We start from the raw sequence: 21,984 nt of genomic DNA, 5'->3' as shown, positions 1-21,984 counted from the left end.
CGGACCTCGAGGCCCGCAATGGCTATGATGACAGTACAGTTGCAGCTTACCCTGCGGCGGTATTGCCTGACTAAGCAACAAGTCTGAGCCGAGTGTGGAGGCCACGGCACAGGGTGTTCAGCTGGAATCGCAGGGTTTTAAAAAGTGGTCGAGCCAAGAAGGGACAGCCTGGCGTCGCCGTGGCGTGGGTGTGGGCGGTGGTTGGGGGAGGGGGTGGGGGAGGTAGGGGCTGGACACGAGGTCCGGCCTCGTGCTCCGCTGTGTTTCCAGCATTGTAATGTGAGTCCGCCATGCGAGCGGCGATCACGCAGACTTCGACCCTCGCCCGGGCGCGCGGCTCGACCAGCCGCGAGCCACGCGAGACGCGATCAGCACCGAAGGCCGCGGAGATACGCGCGGGGAAGAAGCCGCGTGATTACGAACACGACATCGTTGATGACGTTCTGACGGTATCTGCCGCAAACCTTGCAGTATGAAAACACATTTCGGACGATATTTATCGCACCGGTGTTACGTTACATACTACGTTTGTATCAGTTGGTGGTCAACTAATAATAGGCTAGCGAAGTAATTTCACGGTAAAAGGTATTAAAATATTGTGAAATTTTAGAGGCATCATTTTCTTTTTTTATAATAACTGGGACTATTGACGACTTATTTATAAAACCTATTTATAATTAAGTTTGACGCAAGCAATATTTGCATTTAAAATAAAATCTAAAAAACAAGTATTTAATTTATCAGTGAATCAATTTTATTATTCCATATTTCTCTGAAAAAATAGTTATTCAACTCACACATTTATTGTTCAGTGGTTGCTTGCCTTTGACGACACCATGGCTCACGAGTCTCGCCGATCATGAGGAAACACGCGCCGCGTGTTGGTTCGTAATCACGTCATGCGGTACACGTGTTCCGGCGGAGCGCGGAGAATACCGCGAGTGTTCGCAATCAGCTGGCGTCAGACCCGTCTCCCGGCCGCTACAGACCAGTACCGGACAGCGCTGTGGCATACACACAGGCGAGAGTGCTTCAAATAATCTAGCGGAGAGATGTTTCAGTAAGATACTATACCTACTATGTTTAAACATGCAGTTAAAATTATAACATTTTTTTTTCGACATCTTAAATTTACATTTCACTTTGCAAGAATCATTAAAAGAAGATACAAAGATAATTTATTATATTTTTGTCATTTACTTATGATCATTCATCAATTCTGATATAAAATTTGCCCCCAGTCAAAGTTGGATTCTACCACAAAATTAAAAAATGAATTTTATCTTTATAAATTTAGTGTAATGCCTTTGATATAAAATTTTAAATAATTTTAACGTTGTTACATGACACACCTGTTAGAATGGTGTGACAATATGTCGTATTTGTACATACAAACTTAGAGCGGTTCAGTATATTTTGCTGGTGTATTTCCGAACAATTACGCACTGGAAGGTTAGGATAGCAAAGATTATCATTTTCATATCATTTTCATTACACATATTTCAATAAACCAAAGTCATAGGAAATAAATTTTAAAGTTATCTTTTAAACATTGCAAATTCAATTCTGTTTGTTCTGCGGATATTACAAATATAAACTATTATTTAACTCACTAAGAACAAATTTCACAGACCAATCGGTGAAAGTTATTTGTTTTACCTTTGTACTTCATGTTGTATTATCAAAATTGTGTGTCATTATTTTTGTTTGATTATAATTTTTCTCTGATGTTTCGCCATTTGTTGTTAATTTTGACCTGATATATCCTGTATTTGTAGGCACATATTTCTAGTTAAAATTTGTATCTGGTAACTCACAACTTGATAATGGTAATTCGCATAGCTTTAATTTTACAATCACATTTCGGAAGTTTTATTTACAGAAATCCGGAATGACCAAAACTTAAAAATCAAATACGGCGCCTGGAGCCGAGGTTAAGGATGACGGTTGGTATGAAATATTACTTTGAATTCCGGAAAAACCTATTTCGGGAAGAAAAGCCGTCATCTGAAGGCCTTGCACGCACGGACGTTAGGCAATCTGCGATGCGTGCAATGTGTGCATATTGCCTACCTCTCAGGTCATCCGACCGAACGCCAGCCTTTTTATTTCCAGCGATGCCACATTAGGACTGGTATTTCACACCGCACGTACTGGGAAGCGATGTTTCGTGATAGCCTTGACCATGGATGTTCACGATCTGACTAGTAACACTCTTGAAATTTCACAAAGTTACTTCATGAATGTTACAACGATGGTTGTCAACAATTTTGGACGTCAATATCGAGAAAATAGTTTTTTTACGATGTGTTGTTGCAGTTTTAATCCAGAAAATATTTCAACAATAAAACAATGATTTCTCACTTGTGCTCGCGGCACATAGCGCCCTCTGTTGCTTGACAGATAAAACCCGACTTGTTAACATAAAATTATTTTTGTATACGATCGATAATTATTATATGTTTTGATATTTTTTCAATTTTACTATTGGCTGTTTATTCTAAGACCATAAACATATTTTGTGACGTTCGTAAAGTAAGTTTCGTAATTTAACTTCACGTATAACTTTTATTGCCAAAAGCAAAATACAACATGGCATCCTAAACTATACACCTTGCATTATTTTTGACATAGTCGACCCTGACACTGAGACATTTGTCGTAGCGTGCAATCAGTTTGAAGAAACAACTCTGGTAAAACTCGGTGCCCTGCGATGCAAGGAAAGGTCGCCCAGCCTGCTCCACCTCAGCATCTTGGAAGTGGCGTCCCGAGAGTGCGGCCTTCAATACAGGGACAACAGCTCGCACTTCCACTGGCGACCACGCTGCCAGCACACGTCTGTCTGCCTCGTGATTGCACTCGGATAACCTCGGGCACGCCGGTCTGCTGCTACTCTCTCTTCTTCGGCGCTCTGCGCATGCGTCATTCCTCCTCCGCTGACGTACTTCCGTCTTTGAACCAGCAACGTGTGTGGATTTTTATGACAATTGTTTGTTTCACTTGGTGTACCATCTGCTCTACGAAAAAAAAATGACGTAACTTACTTTCGGAATGTCGCTCGTATTATTACAGTATTATTACAATATCACATTATGAAACAAATTATATATTATAAACATCAATTATTATTTTACAGGAGAAACCATTTTGTAGAAGTGGGCCAGTAATTAAAACAAAACATTGTTTACTATCGTAAGAGTCATAAGGGATTGAAAACATTTTGATCGCAAACGACATTTAGTTTTCTAAAAATAAAAATTGCATATTATCAGATGATGTCCTTAATGGATTACCACAAGAAAATGTATTTCTTAAATTTGAATTCCAAATATTTCTAAAATTGGTTGTCTGTAAAGTCGGTTTACGGACAATAGTTTAACGTGAAAACGTCATAACAAAACATTGATGAAATGATTGCATACTTTTATGAATAAAATTGAATCATTTTTATTGAAATATCATTATTTTGTATGGATAAAAAAGAAGGAGTGAAATGAAATCTACAATTTAATTGATAAATTTACTTTTATTTGCACTCATTAATTCAAATATGTTTATTACTTTAACGAACAGATTATTTTAACTACAACTTTTATACATATTTCCTACTTCTTCCAATCTGTGTTATTCTGTTAAGGATAGGACGATGATAGGAAAAGTAGGAAACGAATGGGAGTGTTTCAAGTTTAATGTGCCTCGAAAAAGTCAAATCGATGGTTGTTCCAATCGAGTGGAAGAGAGATAGATGCGGCGCAAGCGTACAATGAGCGTAACGGGACAAAGCGTAACGGGAGAATGTGTCATCCTTTTTCGTGCGTGCAGCCGGCGTTCATCGATTTATTAGACGTTGTCACGTCAAAAACGTTTTAAATTTTTGTTTCATTATAAAGTTGGGACTAAAAGTTTTGTGGCCTTGGGTATCTCTGTCAACGGAGCACACTAAAAGAAGGAAAGCGATAATAGCCGATATCGTGCATTAGAAAGAGATATTAAACCCCATTAACATGCATTCTTCAATTTTAGGATGAGATACTGTAGGAGAGGCGAAATACATTTGGATAATGAATGCTACCTAGCATCACAAAAATTTATATTTAATAGTTTATATCCGACACAAGTTAATTCTTAATATTAAACGTAAGGCACCTTATCGTTCAAAATAATTATCTAAAATAAGCATTTAATTGTACTGTTACATAAAATATTAATAATTCATAAGTAAAATAAAAGTTTTCATCATAGATGAGGTAACAGAGTTTTCCTTTAAGTTTCCTTTCAAATTGTTGTCACGAGCTTACTGGGTGTGGTTTGAATTTTTTTAATAAATTATTTATTTTAATGTTTAAATATTATTTTTGATACTTTTGTGGTTGAATTTATTACTTGAGTTTATAAAATTAAATATTTTATTTATTCTTCACGCAAGCTCCGTTATTTCATAACTTCCTTCTATTCATACCAGTATTTTGTTGTCAATTTTGGCTTCTCCTAAATAAAATAAACTGGCATTTATTTTTCAGGATTAATAATATTATTTTTGGCATTTATATAAAGTAGTATTTTTTTCATTGATGTATAAAAAAAAATATTTGCTTAAAGACCGAAGTACTTAAACAGAAGAATATTTTTTTTAAAATTTCGTTCCTGTTTTATATGAAATAATGTTTTAGGCTAATTATGCCAAGCGTGAAGGAGCAAAAATGTGCACAGTCAATAATTAAAAAAGCAATTTTGGGAAGTGTCCTGTCGGCTCAGTAGCTAGAGCTACTAGCTTGTCAGACAAACGTACCGGGTTCAATTCCCGGCTTGGTGAGAGAGTTTTTTCACCTTAGAAAATTTTACTTCCTGGGCTCGGCACTGTGCTTTGGGTTGCCCTTTAACGCCACACAGCGGAAGGCGACGGATCGCACTGCAGAATCACACTGCACTGTCCGGTGCTGCGGCTTCCAATACGGGGTTTATCGAGGGCCTCTACGCTCAGTGGCAGCCTCCAGGACTCATCATCAAATGACTGCAACCAAACTCTCAGTAATCAAGACTTGGAAATATTTTATTTTGCATATTCTTTAAGTTTTGAATCGGAATGTTTGTTTTGATACTACTGTTTTCATTGAAAGTAAACACCGTGAACCACGATGAACGTATGCTTAACACTTACTATACACATTTTCCGTAAATATAAATAATTTCATTAAGTTACAATTATATTTATATTAAATTTATTTTAAATTATGTTTATTTTCAAGTGCACCAATACTGAAATTAATTTTTATTCACATGTGTGCACAAAAATCGCACAATGTTTATAATTGAAACAGTTCAATAGTATTTATCCCGAAGGAAAATTTCGTAGCATGATCAAAAAACCGGACAAACATTGAGGCTAACCGTCAATTCCATTGTTCGAGAAGTGAAGTGGATGGGATGGGATGGGCGTTAAAAGAGAGTGACTGCAACGGTGGAGAAAACGGTAATACCACGATAAATTCCGGCTCATGAACTCGAGTGCGTGTGTTTGAGAGGAAATTCCAATATATGTAATACTCGTATATTAGATACATATTTAATTGAGAACTAGAACGTACTGAGAACGCTGTAGTGAACCGCACTACAAAATCACTAAGGGTAAAGAGTTACTAGGTTAAGAGATGTGTTTGAAAGGAAGAAGCGAGGTTCTGCAGACCACGAGCTGTTCGACCTCTCGGAAGAGCAACAGGGAAGAGCTGGGCAGACGTCAAGAGGCCAGAAATCATTGCCGCCTAAACTTCCTGCCGGCCTTCCTTGGGTGTTGCGTGTCGCCTGTCCGTCTCCTCCCCTCCCTCCTCTCCCCAGTCTGGGGGGCATGGTGGGGGGAGGACCGCCCCCCTCCCCTCCCACGGGCAAGCAGGGCAAAAACACCGCCCGGCCTACCCGTGCTTCGCGCCTTAATCCCCGGACAGTCGCCGCCGGGTCGATACTGGCGCCGGACTACAGCCGCCCGCCTCCTCGCTCCGCACACGGCCGTCATTTGCATACTGAACATTTTTTTAATAAAATTCCTTCCCCCCCCCCTTTTTTTATATACATTTGGCTTAAAGGGAATTTTAATGGCAAAGGATCGTGCGGGGGAAAACTTTAATTTTTTCCCCCCTCGTGACCCAGAAGTTATGTTTAATACATGAAACATTCGTGATATTTAATTTAGCAGTTAAATTAAAAGAATTTAATAATTGACAGTGATATATGCTACATTTAGTACCTACTAGGTTTAAAAAATGAATCGAAAATGTCTTGAGGGCAACACTTACGACAGCGTTTAAATTTTCGGCCTTTATTGTTTACCAAATCCTTAACATAATATCATGACTTATTCCATTATTTTGTCTGTAAATAGTTAAATCCAAAATTTTACTAAAGCAATATTACAATGTCTTTGGTAGAAAAACCATAGAATGTTTCGTAAGTCAGGTACTATTTGACAAGTGCTGCGTCACACGGCTACGCACAGAGGCTTAAAGCGAGGGCGGGCCCGAATCACCCGGTAGCCGGCTCAGTGCTCGTCAGCTGAGGTCAATGAGGGGCCAGTGCCACGACCAGTAGCCGAGGTGTGGGCCACTGCAGGGAGTCCGCCCTAACAGCCAGGAGCAGCGCAGCGGACTGTCACAAGGGCAGCGAGCCACACCTCGAGGTCCACAGCAGGAGGAGCTCCCATCCCGCCGAGCCCTGGACGGGACGACACCAGCTCCGCCGGCAGTAGTTCTCTATAGGCGAGCATTCCTCTCCTCCTTCTAGGCGTGGCGGTTATGTGGAGTCAACTGTATAATGTAACGTACCATGATGAATGCAAGCGAGTGATTCTTATTCATCATATAAAATAACTAAAATCTAAATCATAGCATCAATTTAAGAACACTTACGAAAGCGTAATAACACGAAAATCACCACGTGAGCGAAACTTAACGCTCACGACCACCGAAAACACGCTGTACCTCTTTAAATAGTTCTTAAATATTCTTACCGGTATGTTATATTCTGATATCCTGCAAAATATTATGTACTATACATATTAATGATGATGCCTACTAATAAAAAAGACTCGACATAACTATGATATTGTTTCCCTTGTTTAACACTGTTTCTCTCTCTCTCTCTCTCTCTGCAAACATGGTCAATGTGTTAAAAACGTTGTTAGCCATTAAATTAAATTGTATATACAAGCAATTTTATTCCGTTATTTGTCTTCTCCAATTTACTTTTGACGAATTGGTTAAGGCTCAGTGTGAGAAAAAAAATTAGAATTGTAAATATTTTTAAAATCGCCCATCTAGTTTAACGTTCCCCTATCTTAATCATTATCTACGATGATAATCGCGTACGCCAATATGAAGCCCCACTTTTACTAACGCTATTGTTTCTCGGATGTTAAAATATTTAACGACGAACCTTCACTAGCGTGCTTTCACCTGATACGCTCCGGAAATTAATAATGCAAAAACCCGGGGAATAACACACGAAGTGAAAAGCACGAAGTTCTCTTTCGCTCGTTGAACCACCTTGCATAGACCTCCGCTTCATCACATAAATGAGACATCCCTGTTCACCTTATAACCTTTCTTATGGATAAATTTCGATGTTCCTTTGCGCCACTTTAGGGCGTTTGATGTTTTTCTCCGCGAGTGAGTCGGATCACTAAGGCCGATATCCTTCTCCCTGAGTTGTTACCTCATTCTACAGCCTTTTTCACCAGTCTCTGCAAACTTCCCATCTCTGGCATTTCTTTCTACAGTGTTGGTATTCCTGTACCTCAACCACGAATAAGGCGGTAAGGAATCACGTAAGCCAACATAGGCACTTGAAAAAAATATATATTTAAAACAAATAATGAGGCAAACGAAGTTTCATACATATGTTGCTAAAGATGAAGCAATCATGGGGCAGGATTAACCCACCAAGAACATGCAAGCATCGCTGTTGGTTTTAATGGAAAGACAGCAACCGAAATTCGCCAAATTGGTTTTTAAATTTCTACATGCCGTAACAGTATTCTATCATTTAATATTGACAATTGGACTCGTTAAGGCGGAGATCGTACCCTAGAGGATTTTAAATGACCACAAGATGTGTCTTATGACTATTATTACAGTTAAAGCCATTTCTCAAAACGAATTAAAAAAAACAGCAATGACTTTACAGGAATGTTATTTGTAGCAACCAGTAATAATTGATTAAAATAATTTTATTAAATCAATAACTATGTTTAAATAAAGTCAAATTTTGAAAATAAAACGATAGAACCTTTTTATGCCAAAAAAAAGATGCCAAAAACCAAGCCATGACACGCGTCACCACAGCGTGGATGAGCAACCCAAATGGTGACGAAAAATTTAAGTCTTGACTATGTTGGGTTTTCTTGCTAAATGAAGATGATTATGACGTAACCACATTTTGATAATGGTATTACGGGAGTAGGTTTTTGTGAAATAACCAGATGTTGAAACACGGAAAATTACCTTCCAGCCACCTTGTATCAGACAGGCAATTTTTTTTCTTACTAATATTTTTATGATATCATACAATTAGCAAATAACAGGTGGAAAATAGCTGTATAAATGATACAGACAAAAAGGAATTTGCAATGCTATTATATAGACAAAAAGGAATTTGTAATGCTATTATATTTAAGCAATTATAAAATTTGCAAATAAAATTAAAACAATGACTTCAAAATAAAATACCCCATTGGTATTCAGAATGTGAGCACCCAGTGAGGAAGAATCGTTAACGTCTATCGCCAGTGAATTTGTTGTCATTAAATATTCAGTTCTTTAGAAAACCCTGGAATGCGTGAAGCCTCGTGCATCAAAACGTGGCCTGAATACCAATTTTTAATTACTATTATACTTGATTCGTATTAATATTTATAGGCCTACTGAAGAAAAAATACCCCGGGTAAAAAAAAAAAAATTATTACGTACAGATTGCTTCTCAAAAGAATATGTAAGTTATTTCCATTTTTTTTCAATCATTTATAGAATTTAAATTTGGTAATTTATTATATTTTTTTAAATTTATTGATATTGTTGTCTGTAGATTAACTACTTATTTTCAAAAAAAATGATCTTATTTAGTAATGTTCTTCCCAGTTATTTGTCGGATTTCAAAGAAAAAAATCAACATTTTTATTTTTTCTACAAACAACAAAATAGTTCATTTATTAGAAAATTAATCTTACAAGCTGCTGTATTTTCAAAGTCGTCAAAAATAAAGTAAATTTGAGTTCCTATTTATAATTGTAATGTAGGACATCAACCGTTTATTACACATTAGGAGCTCATTTCACATAATATTTTCAACACATTAAATTTATAGAATAATATAATTGTTATTAATGTAATCAAAATAAACTAGTGTTTAAATCTTTATTTTTGGCCGAATTATGTCAAAAAATATGTAAATCTTAGTACCACAAAACGAGTTATGTGGAAGCAATAAAATAGTTTTTTTTTTCGAAATTTCTATTCATTATAATTTTATTTCAAAGACGTACAATCCTGTTGGTAAGGGAAACCCACAGAAGATGTACATTTTGTAGCCCCAGAAAAAAAAAAAGATTTTGTTGGCCAAGAATTTTTTTTTTCCATCTCTAATTATATCGGGTGGGTGAAATTCGTGCCACGTATTTTGCAAAGGTAACGGGATCTCTCTGCGGGGTATAGTATGTTTCGTAAGGAACGCCGCGGTAGCCACGAGAAGCTGCTGTTTTCGGGACCCGACCACCCCCCAGTACCTCGCGGTCGTGAGCGATCGAGCAGCTATCGGTTTCCTCTCTCCCTGCGGCCAGTCGGACGGCTGTCTGCTGACCCCGCGCCCACCCACCCCCCTGACGGAGCGTAGCGCCTGGGAACACTGTCGGCGCGGCGGACAGACGTGGATTGGAAACAAGCCAGCGGCGAGGGAGTGTTTGTCCCCCCTCTCGGGGATTACCGTTATCGCCGCACACGCACGCCTTCCTCTTCTTTCCGAACCGGCAGTCTCCGCGATCCACCAGCAGCACCTGCTGGCCGCCGGAGCGAGCAGTGTTTCCACACACCGCCGCTCAACACTGTCTTTCCCGAATGCGAAGTTGCTCGAGTACGTAGTTGAAAAACCATTTGCACTTTTCCGGGGCTAAACAAAAACAACTTTGTATTTGAACCAGAAAGTACTGTATACTTCAAGGTTGTAGAAACATTATAATATTTTTATGTTTAGTATAAATTTGTTTGGTACTGTTTAATGTTTCGTTTGTAACGAAAAGAAAAGTGATATGCAGTAATTAGTTTCCGGAAAACGCGTTTGTAACACATGGAAATAATTTTTACTCTCTAGTTCACTGTCCAAATTATAAATATAGACTTTTATTTAATAGACGATAGACACGGGCCATTAGGAAAACTTAAATATGCATCAGTAGTATATTAAAGGGGCTCTGGCAGTAGAAGTCGGATTTTAGTGGTGGTAGCGGTATCGCCATCTTGACTGTGATGTTACAGCCGCCAAATTGGATGACCTTACCTTGATCTTTGAATCTAGATTTAACTATGACCTTGTCCTTGACATAGACATTAACAATTGATCTTGAGACTTTACCTCATCCGCCATATTTAAAACCGCCATATTGAAATCGAATGCCCGACTCACAATCTTAGTACAGTTATTTACGGTAGAATCTTCCACCATATTAAAATTTTACATTACAACTGCCAACTTGGGTAATGTCACGACGGCCATCTCGTTTTCATTTGCTGGAGACCGCCATCTTGGATCTGATATCATGGCCAATTTTATTCTATTCTGATGGCACAAATGCTATTATGTTTTCGTCAGTGGGAGGCCCTCATATTGGACGTCATAGACTCCATATTGAGATAAGGTATATGTAAAAATAACACACATATTCTGACTTGTAAATATTTAAAATTTGAAAAAAAAAAAAATAATAGCATCACCTTTTAGAGGGCATTTCCACCATTTTTATTTTTAGTACTTGCTACTAAGAGCGTTAGTATCGTGTAACACATATATCGTCTGCTAGAGTGCACTGTCACCATATTAGTTAATTTTTTACACGCTTGAGTACAGTAATATTTTCTTCCATAACATCCACCATAATGTCGGTCACAAAGGCTGACATCTTAAAAATCTGACATTTATAACATAATATAAGGAAGAAAATTTTAAAATTATAAATAAATTCAGCAATTAATTAGATCGACTTGTGTCCTTGGTTCAGTCCTCGCTCGAAGCAAAAATGTTTATTTTAGATAAAAATAAATTCTTATTCAATAAAACATGGAAAAAAACCTAAAAGCTGCTTTAAATGAACATCCAATAGTCACCAGTAAGTTGCCGAGACTATATTTGCCTCCAACTTGAAGATATGTAACTTTTAAGCTAGAAATTCGTGAAAATATTCCAAAATTATGAAAAATATTGTTTTTTTTTTTACAGAAAGATTAGTTTAATTCATGTCCTTGGTTGGATCCTTGGACAGTGTAAATATGATTATTTCAGGTAAGAAATCTTTCCTTATTAGAAATACCACTTAAATTTACCTTAAAAGTGACAGGTTGAAAAAAAAATTAATAAAACACATTTTCAAAAACAAACAGCGGAATTCCAGAAAGTACAAAAACAAATAAAATACTAGCGCTTGTCGATTTCTACAGTCTTCTTAAAATGCAACACGTGTCATTTACATGATTTTTTCATGTGTTTTCAGGAAAGTTAATTACCATATTTGAACACAGCTTAGAGTTTCCAGTTTCGTAAAAAGGACAGTGATATATTTCTTGATGCCTTGTACTAAACTTGCGCGCAAACATCTTGCCACATGAGAGACATGGTGGTCTTGATTAATGCGCAACCAATCCGTCGCAATTCCTAATGTGTCTTTTTAATTTTCCGTAGGTAATAAACTGGCTATAACACCTGATTCACTGATATTTAACCAATTTAGAGTTATTGTTACAATAGTGTTTAATATACGAAATTTCCTAGTTCTTGATTCTGTCACAGTTGGTGCAGTTATATGATAGAGCACCGGTAGTTCTTGCTTCCTTGAATATCGGTTTCACATATGCTGAAGACACTGTACGTATTAAGGACTCCTCTAGTGCTGTCGGTGAAGAAGGTACACCTTCAATTGGAATTTCTGAATTTGTCAGCGTCGCTGCCGTCGGAATCTTTGCAGCTCTTGGTGTCGCTGTCGCTGTCGCTAACAGTCAGGATTCCCTACGACAATAGAAGTGACATTACTGTTGTTGTAGTTGATAGGTCAGACTAGGCCGAGGATACTTCAATTGCTGATTGTGCATGTGTCTTGGTCGTGTCAGCTTTAAATTACGAGTAACTGCCAGTTACTCAAGAGTAATAATCATTACTCGTTTTTCACTCTAAGAAGACTGTAGAAGAAATCGTGAAATGCCAATAATTTGTTTGTATTTTTTTATTTGTTGAAATTTGGCATTAAAGTTTTGTTTTTGGAAATGAGATTGTTTCTTTAAAATCTTTTACTTTTATGGTAAAATGAAGTGATATTCAAAAAATAAATAATTTTTACTTGTAATCACCTGTTCGCATTATCTAAGGATGGAACCATTAAATTATTTTTTATTTGATTTTTGATTTTTACATGTGCTATTTCCAGTTAAATAATTGCCGATTTTCAAAATAGTGGCTAATCGGGCATCGGCAGTTTACTGGCTGAAGTTTGTGAATAATTTAGGTAGCTTTTATTTTTGTTTATCTGGTTTTATTAAATAAGTGTTTTTTTACCTAAAATAATTTTTTTTTCCATCGAGAAAAAAAATAAAACCAAAGACAAAAATCAATCGGCTCAATCAGTGTATTAATTTCTGATTTCAAATTTTTTTAATTCTTCCCGAATTTCTTAGTTAATTTAAAAAAAATGGCCAAAATGATGGCATAAGACAAGGTAGTAAATATGACTGCACACTAGCTATGAAATATTAAACTAATATGGTAGCAGCGCACTCTACTAGACTATATGTTCACTAGCGCTCCTAGTAACAAGTTCTTAAAATATATATGGCGGCAACGCCCTCTAGAAGGCGATGCTACTATTCCTTCAACTAAAAAAATCAATTCCTAAAATGTATATTATTTTTATAAGTACCTTATTTAATTCTCAGTCTGGTAAATTTCTCGATGGCCGTGCGGTCAAAGGCATAGCTACGTTTTCCACCCAAGAGGTCCGAGATTTCATGGTTCCACTCACCTTTCTTCCAATGTAATTTGTATAAAAATAAAATTTAATCTGTCGATAATGTCATAACAACACTGGTAGGTAATTTAACATCGACCCTTAAGTGCATGGCTAGAGTGATGCTGGTGCTACCTAAGAAAAAACAGCGGAAAAAAAAGTTGTCATTTTCGTCATTTAAGATGGCAACCTCCAGATGAAAAAAAAAACAAGATGGCTTCAAGCTGACTGCCTTCAGCAGGCGAAAACAATATGGTGGCTCGGCTATCAAAATCGAATAGAAATGGCAGTGATGTCTGATCCAAGATGGCGGCCCTAGCGGACGAAAACAAGTTGGCAATCGTGACATCATCTAATATGGTGGATGTCATGTCGAATTTCAATATGGCGGAAGATTTTTACCGTAACGAGAAGTGCAAAAATTGTGATTGGGGCACTCAATTTTTATATGTCGAATATAAAAATGGCGGACGATGTAAAATATCAAGGTTAATGGTTAAGGCCAAGGACAAGGTGCAGATCAAGGACAAAGTTAAAGGTCAAGGTCAAACCAAAGGTCAAGGTAAGTTCATCCATTATGGTGGCTATGACGTCACAATTAAAGATGGCGTACACCGCTGCCAACAACACCACCACACTCCCTTCCCTGAGCCGGAGTCTTTTTACTATACTACTTGCATTGGTTTTCCTAAACATTTTATTAAAATATATAACTGTATGCATTTCAATGAACTAAGATGATACCAGTGACAATTTATATGGTTGCATACATATTGCCCGGCATAAATTTAATGGCAGATTGTGAATGCCAAAACAAGCAATTTTTGTTAAAATAACCCATATCCGGAAACGCACACCTGCAAAGTTTCAGGTGCCAACAATATAGCTCAAATTTAAATTTCGCGTTGCAAATAGGCGCCACTTCACTGGCTTAGACAACGGGCAATTAACAGATCAGTAACGTTTATGTGTTCCGAAAAAATCAGGTGATGAGCGCGGATGTTTAGTGTTAGCCGTACGCTAGCAGCTAGCTGCAGAGTGCACAGTACCCTTCTTAGTATGAAACGTCTTATTTCGGGCAGTCCCTTGTTAAGACGTAAGAATATATTTCTCTTCAGTACACAATTATTGGGAAAGCGCCACTGGTAATCTAAACTTTATAAAGCACTATAGAAAAAAGCTTAAAAATAAGAGATTACTAATATTGAAAAGATTCCATTATCTAGCTTATGCTCAGCATGCTTTGCTATGCCTCATTCAGTTTTGTTTTGTAATATGTTTAAAGTAGTAACACATATACAAATCATCCATCGATATCTCTAAATATATATTTATTTCTATTTACATCTACATATATGTATCTCTCTATCTCTATTCATCTCTTTATATATACATATATACATATATCCCACTATCTCTATCTCTTCTATATATAAATCTCTATATAGCACTTTATATTTATATATCTCTTTATCTAACCCATTTCATTCTCTATACCTCGCTCTATCTCAACTTATCTCTCTGTATATTTATCATATATAATTATATCTCTGTCTTTCTTTTATATTTAAATAAACTGTCTCATGCGTGCGCACTTAGACAACAAAAACAACGAAATGCTGCTATATAATATGAAATAAACACATTTTTTTAAAACTATTTGTGCTTCAACTATTTCAAAATAGTTAAACCGTCTCAGAAACCTTCTCGGGCATCCGCATAACAACTCACCAAAATTTAATCGCAATCGGATAAATGGTATGGGAACCCGTACGGCACAAACAAACGAAAATCAAAGACATGAATAACGCATCGAACGAAGGTGCGTTTAAAATTCAAGGCAACTCTATCTATTGACGAAGTTAAGAACCAAACTGTTATTAGCACCTTTATTTTGCTAGCCGCGGGCTGGTCTCACCAAGGAGAAAAATATAAATTTGCAAGACCTTACTATGTGTATGATCGTGTGGCAGACATAGAGAAATGACACTCACTCACTATTTGTATGTCTATGACATGATTTTTTTCTGTTATAAAATGAAATTTTCCCTTATTCACTCCCTTAAGGATGGAATTTCATATTAATATGTAGCCTATGTGTTATTCTGATGTATAAGCTATATTATTGTAAAGTTTCATTAAAATCCATTTAGTAGTTTTTACGTAAAAGAGTAACAAACATCAATACTTACAAACTTTCACGTTTATAATATTAGTAGGATTATTAACCTAAAACTTTGTATTTAAACCTCTATTACGAGTTTTTTTTTGCTAGTAGTTATAGGCCCACTCAACAGATAACGTCACATATCGTGGGAAACATGGTTTCAGTTTCCACTGTAAGAGTCGCACTTCTACATCTCCCTCCTCGTTTTATGGAAGCCACGGCGCTGAGATTGCGCATCCTCTCAGCTACTGGAGTGGTGCCTAGTTGCGCGCCAAATTCACATTAACGCATTAATGTTCACACCTTTAACTTTGCAGGTTTTTTTTTTATTCCGAACAAAAATTGTTCCTTAGCAAAACTTTGCTTGTTTTGTAATTCCCTAGCCCCATTGAATTTTTATCTAGCAGTTTCCAAACAAACTGTATTTTTCTACTAAAAATTGACTAATAGATTACAACACGTTTAACGATATTTTTTAATTTAGAATAATAATACGTTGTGCCTCTTGACTATGCATGTAAGTAATTTAATTGACTGTTAATAAAAAGTGACATAAATTTTATTTAAAAGAAAATTTTTAATTTTTAATGTTTATTAAACGTTTTAATTTTATTTATTTGATGCCTGAATTTAATTTTTTGTTACAAGTAAATATGTGGCCAAAATGTCTGCACACCTTAATTGGAAAAGATTTCGATAATATTCCGGGATAGTGAAATATTAATGCGTGAGATATTGTTGGGCACTATACGGGATTGTAATTACAATGCGAACTCTCTCCCTTGCTCATCGTACTGCGTACACGTGTGCGTCGAAAACCAGCTGATGTCCAAGATGCACATAATCAAAGTGTAATAAATGGCCTTAATCAATAAAAAAAATAACTTAATATACAACAAAGCTGATTAGCCAGTTACGAAAACGCAAGGGAAATAATTGTTTAATGATGTAACTCCATTTCAATCAGTGTAATTAAATATATTTACATTGAAATCAACAGTACTGTGCTGCCGAATTCGTAGTGGAGCCGTTATCATGATCTAAAAAGTATTGCTTTTATTTGAAGTTTAGGGTAGAAGCAACTGAAGAAAAATAATTGAAGCTAATTTTTGTATATTTACGGCCAGTAAAACTTACAAAACGTGATTTAAAATAACAGCAACAACGTTTATCATGTATTGTGCGAATTGTAACTGACCATTTGTCGAAAGGAAACCCACGTCTTGGGCACGGCGAGGCTTCGGAGGTTCTCATTTCATAGGACAGGAGTGGGATAAGAATACTCTTCATTGTAACCCGCAGACAATAGCGGAGGGTATTCCAAGACGTTCAGGAAAGGTAGCGAAGATGCACTGCCTTGTTGGGATGCAACCCTAGACCAATTCGCGGGCTGTATTCCAGAATGTGACCAAACCAAATCCATTAAGTAAAGAGATCGGCAACAGTTTTAATAAACGGCGGCCTGCGCGAGGCTATAAACTTATTCCAAAGCATTCTAGCGGACGTTTCGCAACCATCGATACAATTTTTACGGCGAATATACTAGAGTTATCAGCACCATCGCACAGAAATAGAACAACCTTTCTAAGTTTTTCTCAAATACTTATTAAGTGCGATTATTTCTTGTTATGACCATTAAAGCGTACTAAATGTATTCTAGGATAAATTCGCTATCATAAATTTTCATTTGGCATACCAAAATACTTGTTGTTCACGAACGTGACTATAGACGAGTTAACGGTGACAGAAGAGGGTACGCCATTTTGACGAAATCACCGAAAAAGTGAGTTTGGGTAAGATATAGATCACGTATAGGACACAAAAATCCGTTTCCTAAAAAATAAGGGACTGGCCGTGTTCTATCGATAGGGATAGGAAAAATTCGCGGGTTCAATGACATGCAGGATGAACTCCATAGTTCTACGTACACTCGGTCAAATGCCACCCACCCATTGGCTGCCGTCTTGTGAGACGTCCCAACGTAGCAGCCTGTGATTAGATAAAGCTTTGGTCGGGCGTTTCTAATTGGCCCAGAGTCATCCAGGTGAGTTGTGAGCCAATAGCAGAGGCAGCACTGAGGTGTAACTATTTGGAATTTAGCCTGTCGCGAAATGAACCCGCGAATTTTTCCTATCCCTATCTATCGAGCACTAGGAATACGGTTACGGTACAGGTTAATCATGTTCAACACCTAAACACTTATATTTTTGTCTTGGAATACTGGCCCTTGTTACCGTGTTCTGCCGTTCGGCCAATCCATGCATCAAGTGCGCTGGGGCTACGTCGCGCAGAAGATACATTCCCTGTTGAACCCTTAGTGCCACCACATCCAAAAGAGTACGCGAAACCTATATTTTACTATTAGGACACCATAAACAATCGAATATCTTAAGGCGGCAGCCTGATCCGGGCACACGAGCTCTAAAAGCGCGACGGTGCTAAGGGGCGACGCTGGCTCATCAAATGCCTCTTCGCCTATACGCGGCAGGCGCAGAACTGGCCTGCATTGTTCGCGTTGGTAACGGGCCTCTATGAGACTTGTTGCGGTGACTCATAATTAATTTAATCATGGAACATTAAAGATAAAGGTTTCCTGAACGTCTCTATACCTCTTAAAATACTGTGTGTTTAATTTTTCATTTCTAAAAATATGCGTGAAAACACCCGTTTTAGCCTTTTTCACTGTACAGAAAATACACCTTATATTCAAAAATATTGAACGCAACTTGTATGGAAACATTAAATGGATCTTATATGCTATTCGTAATCCAGTAGTTTGTAAATGGCGCCTTAACACCTGGAGGTGTGCACGCCGCCAGGCGACCCCGCCTTAAGGAGCACATCCTAGTCAGGGGTGTATCTGTGTTAGTGAGGCGGGATGATAAGGGAGACACTCCCTGGTGCTTATAGCATGGTATCGCCTCTAAGGGCAAGGCTCTTCTCGTCGTGCATAGGATAACTACGACATTTGAGCGGTAAATGTAACATTATAGGGCAGAGAAATAAGGATAAATGTGGAATGCAAGACCCAGAAGTGCTTTCAACAATCTATAACTGTGGTTTTTAGGCCAGAAAATTACTCTCAAAACTCGCATTTTAGCCATTTGTAAAAATACAGCTTAAGAACTTAATCCGGAAACCAAACTACTTATCGGCCCTCAGCGAATTCTAAAATGGTTTTCGTAACCAGGCCCCACTCGAATATCTTGGGCAGTTTTCGAATCGCGTTTCCACCCCCTCCCCCTGAAGTTCTGCACACCGTGTGTCTGCCCAGAAAGGCGAGGCCGTTAAGGTGGCCGCCTTAAAGCCCAGCCGCACCCAAAAAATGCATTTACTAACAGAAGATCAGTTTCCTGCGCCGCACAACACTCCATCGAGTTGAAGGCTTAAAGGTGTTGTTTAGAATCTACCTGCACACTCGGCGCCACATATATTGCAGCCTGAGCGCAAGAAGGAAACATTTTGTCGCCGCTTTCAAAGTTTACAGTCCTACTTGGCATAGTGACGCAGTGTCTGATATTCCCGGCTTTGCCCTTCTACCACCCAAAAAACCACGTTTAGACCTGATATCGACAAATAGCGCTGAGAATCGCAGATGATCGTACGTGGTGTATAGTCTAAAAAATTAACTTAAAAAAAACATGAGGACCAAAGAAAAATTTAGTTTCGTTAAAACAAAAATGCAAATTATCATGGAGCATTTCACTTAGTATGTAGAATTTTAATTTTGGTCATGACTCTCAAAATGTTTTTGAAAGAAAATTTAAACCTTTCATGGTTGTATTTTGTTCAGATCTTTCAAGGAATGCCACGATCGCCAAAGAGGCTCTCCGAGTTAGAGATTCAAATAGCTTTGCACGCTTGTGGTTCGACAAGGCACGTTTGTGAGCACCCAGCTCTCAGAAGAATTCTCGGTCAGATATACTGGAATTATTTATTTGCACGTACGTATTGACAGAGAATCACAGGAACAATTTTAAATGCAGGTCAGTCGACACCTTCTCCAATTGGTTATTACAGAGCCAAAGCTTATACAACTATAAATAAATGACGGTCTTAAATAAATAAAAAATGTGAAAAAATAATACGTGAACTGAGTAAAAAAAAGTTTACCAAAAACCACAAATGGTTTTGTTGTTATTTAGCCCACTAATAATTTGTGATGACAGGAAATTTAATTGTGTGCCTTCACAAGAAATTTTTTGTCAAAAATAGCACTAATATAACGCGAAAAACCATTTAAAACTTTTTGTTGGTTACGCAAATGAATTATTTGAATATAATTTAAAAATTGTTTTGTAATGCTTTAGGTAAAATATTGCACACATCCAATATCGTTGCTGCGAAAAAAAAAAACAACGTGCCTTATATAGACTCTTTTATTAATTCAAATACAAAAATTTCCGCTATTTAATCATTATCTTTTGACGTGTTATAGTTAGTTACATTAAAGCATATTATCCTTTATGCAATTTCTAGTAATGAATTTTTTTTGGTAAACTTGTTTCGAAAAATTTTCAAGTAAACGAAAAACATATATTAAGAAACCATCCAATGCAAAGTGAAGTTTTTCATTTGTGTAAGAAAAAAAGGTTAACTCCACTAAAATAGGTTTGTGTAAGCCGTGTTTATCAAAATTATTGTGTTCCTTTTCACATTATCTTAAACTTTGATTACCAGCTACGTCGCACTTTTGGCATCGCACGTATCGTGACTTGTCTTATATGATTGGTCATTCATATAGACATCAGTTATTAAGTATATCTTTGGATAGTAATTTTTAATTGTTGCTCATTACTGAACTATCTTAAAACTGCAAATTACAGTAAGCATTAACTTAGGAATAAAATTACAAAATTGCACACTCATATCAGGTAAAGGACTCGAATCCAGAAGTAAGTATCACTGTAAGATGGCTAACTCAGTGGCTTAGCTAGATTTTTAAGTGGACGAAATGTTGGACTGATACTGTTTTTTTTCCCTCGTAAACTATCTAGGTACAATGCGTTTAGTGATGTTTACATATAAATATGATATCTTCTTGGTGCTGTAAACAATTATTTCTTATTCTGCATGTCGATAATTACCACACGAATATAGTGGTGAAGATGAAAAGCTGTTAAGATAAATATATTTAAACAATACTGACAGGAATCATTCCGCAAAGGAATAATATATATATATACTTTTTTTTCTGCAGCTTGGATTGGCGCACAGTTCAAGTGGACACCTCAGCGCCGATACTTACGAAGTAACGAATCGCTAGCGAACAAACTCGAGACTCTTGTAATTTTATCAGCAAATGAAAAGTCGGCCTCGGTCCGAGCCAACAAGGTGCTACGAGCCTATAGTTCCTAGTCACGGAACATCACGGTGTTGTCATGTTGGTCTGGCGGAGCTGTACGCGCAGATACAAGGGGAAGGGTGGAGGAGCGCTCACCGGTGCTGGCTGCTGATGGTGTTGTTCTTGCTGGCGGAGATGTTGTCGACCTGCAGGAAGTCCTTGTTGTTGCCCACGACCCCGGCGGGAGACTTGGGTGGCTTGGCGGGGTAGGTGCGCGGGCTGCCCGACATCAGGTATTCTGCAAGGCAACAACACCGCGCGTCACGCGCCTGCTTCCTCCAGCCGAGCGCCGCACTTGCACACTCCCCGGGCACCTTCCCTTCACCCTGGCGACAGCAGCGCCACAGGGTCACCAGGCATGGCATGGCCAGCATTCAGACACTTCTGACGTTCCACATGTTGTTATGGCCAGGGGCTCAACAACAGGGGGGCAAGGGTATTTTGCCCCCCCCCCCCCCTTCTGAAACCTTGAAGTGGGGGCAAACGGGGGCAAGGAAAGTGCTGTGTAATCAATTTTTAGATAATAAAACTGCTTAAATAGCACCATTTTCCACCTTGAAATACAAATTTTCCCGGGGAGGACCCCGCTTCAATAGGGGGGATCGATGATTCTTTATAAATAGGTATATTGCCCCCCCTTTGGAAATTTAGTTGTTGCGCCCCTGGTTATGGTTCAACAACCCATCGGAAAACAGTCTGGGTACCAAAATTTGGTTCCTAGAATGAGAACCAAACTATTTTTTCTCAGAATGCTAATAAAATCGTTATTTTTTTTATAAACTGAAGTCATTTATCGGACGAAAACCTCAATTCACCATACAATTTTTTTGATAACATTTTAGTTTTTTTTAGAAAATAACAAAAAAATGTGAGCTAGTCTTTCAGTACTCGCCAGTGATGTGTAAGTATCTAACCTCGGTAACGAGCGAGTTCATATTTTCTCATTTTGCAAATAAAGTTATATGAAAATCGGACATGCTTTATAACGTAGAATTCTTGGAAATAATGTCAGTCATGGTAAATATACCAAAATTCAGTTTTCAGTTACATTTTTTTGACGCGGATTGAAAGTATTTAATGAAAAGGCTCCGATTAAAGCGAAAAAGAGTTTACAAATACCATACCCCGGGTTTGGACCTGATTTTCTAAAAGGAATTGTATTAAATACTGCCCATATTATTTAAATGTATCAAATTAATAATACTATAATGTTTGCCTTTGTCTGTACGA

General features: G+C 37.6%; 1 protein-coding gene across 1 annotated transcript in view; it reads right to left on the bottom strand.

Moving 5' to 3' along the window:
- LOC134531692 (teneurin-a) overlaps window positions 1-21,984 on the bottom strand; it is a 1,284,829-nt gene that overhangs the window by 769,274 nt on the left and 493,571 nt on the right. The window contains exon 2 of the mRNA XM_063367503.1: window positions 20,851-20,992. Within this exon, the coding sequence (XP_063223573.1) occupies window positions 20,851-20,984 (134 nt within the window). The 5' untranslated portion in view covers window positions 20,985-20,992. The remainder of the gene's footprint in view (window positions 1-20,850; window positions 20,993-21,984) is intronic.

This window comes from Bacillus rossius, chromosome 5 (assembly GCF_032445375.1).
Source record: "Bacillus rossius redtenbacheri isolate Brsri chromosome 5, Brsri_v3, whole genome shotgun sequence".
Taxonomy (NCBI): Eukaryota; Metazoa; Arthropoda; class Insecta; order Phasmatodea; family Bacillidae; genus Bacillus; species Bacillus rossius.
This window is presented reverse-complemented; position numbering and strand designations above follow the sequence as displayed.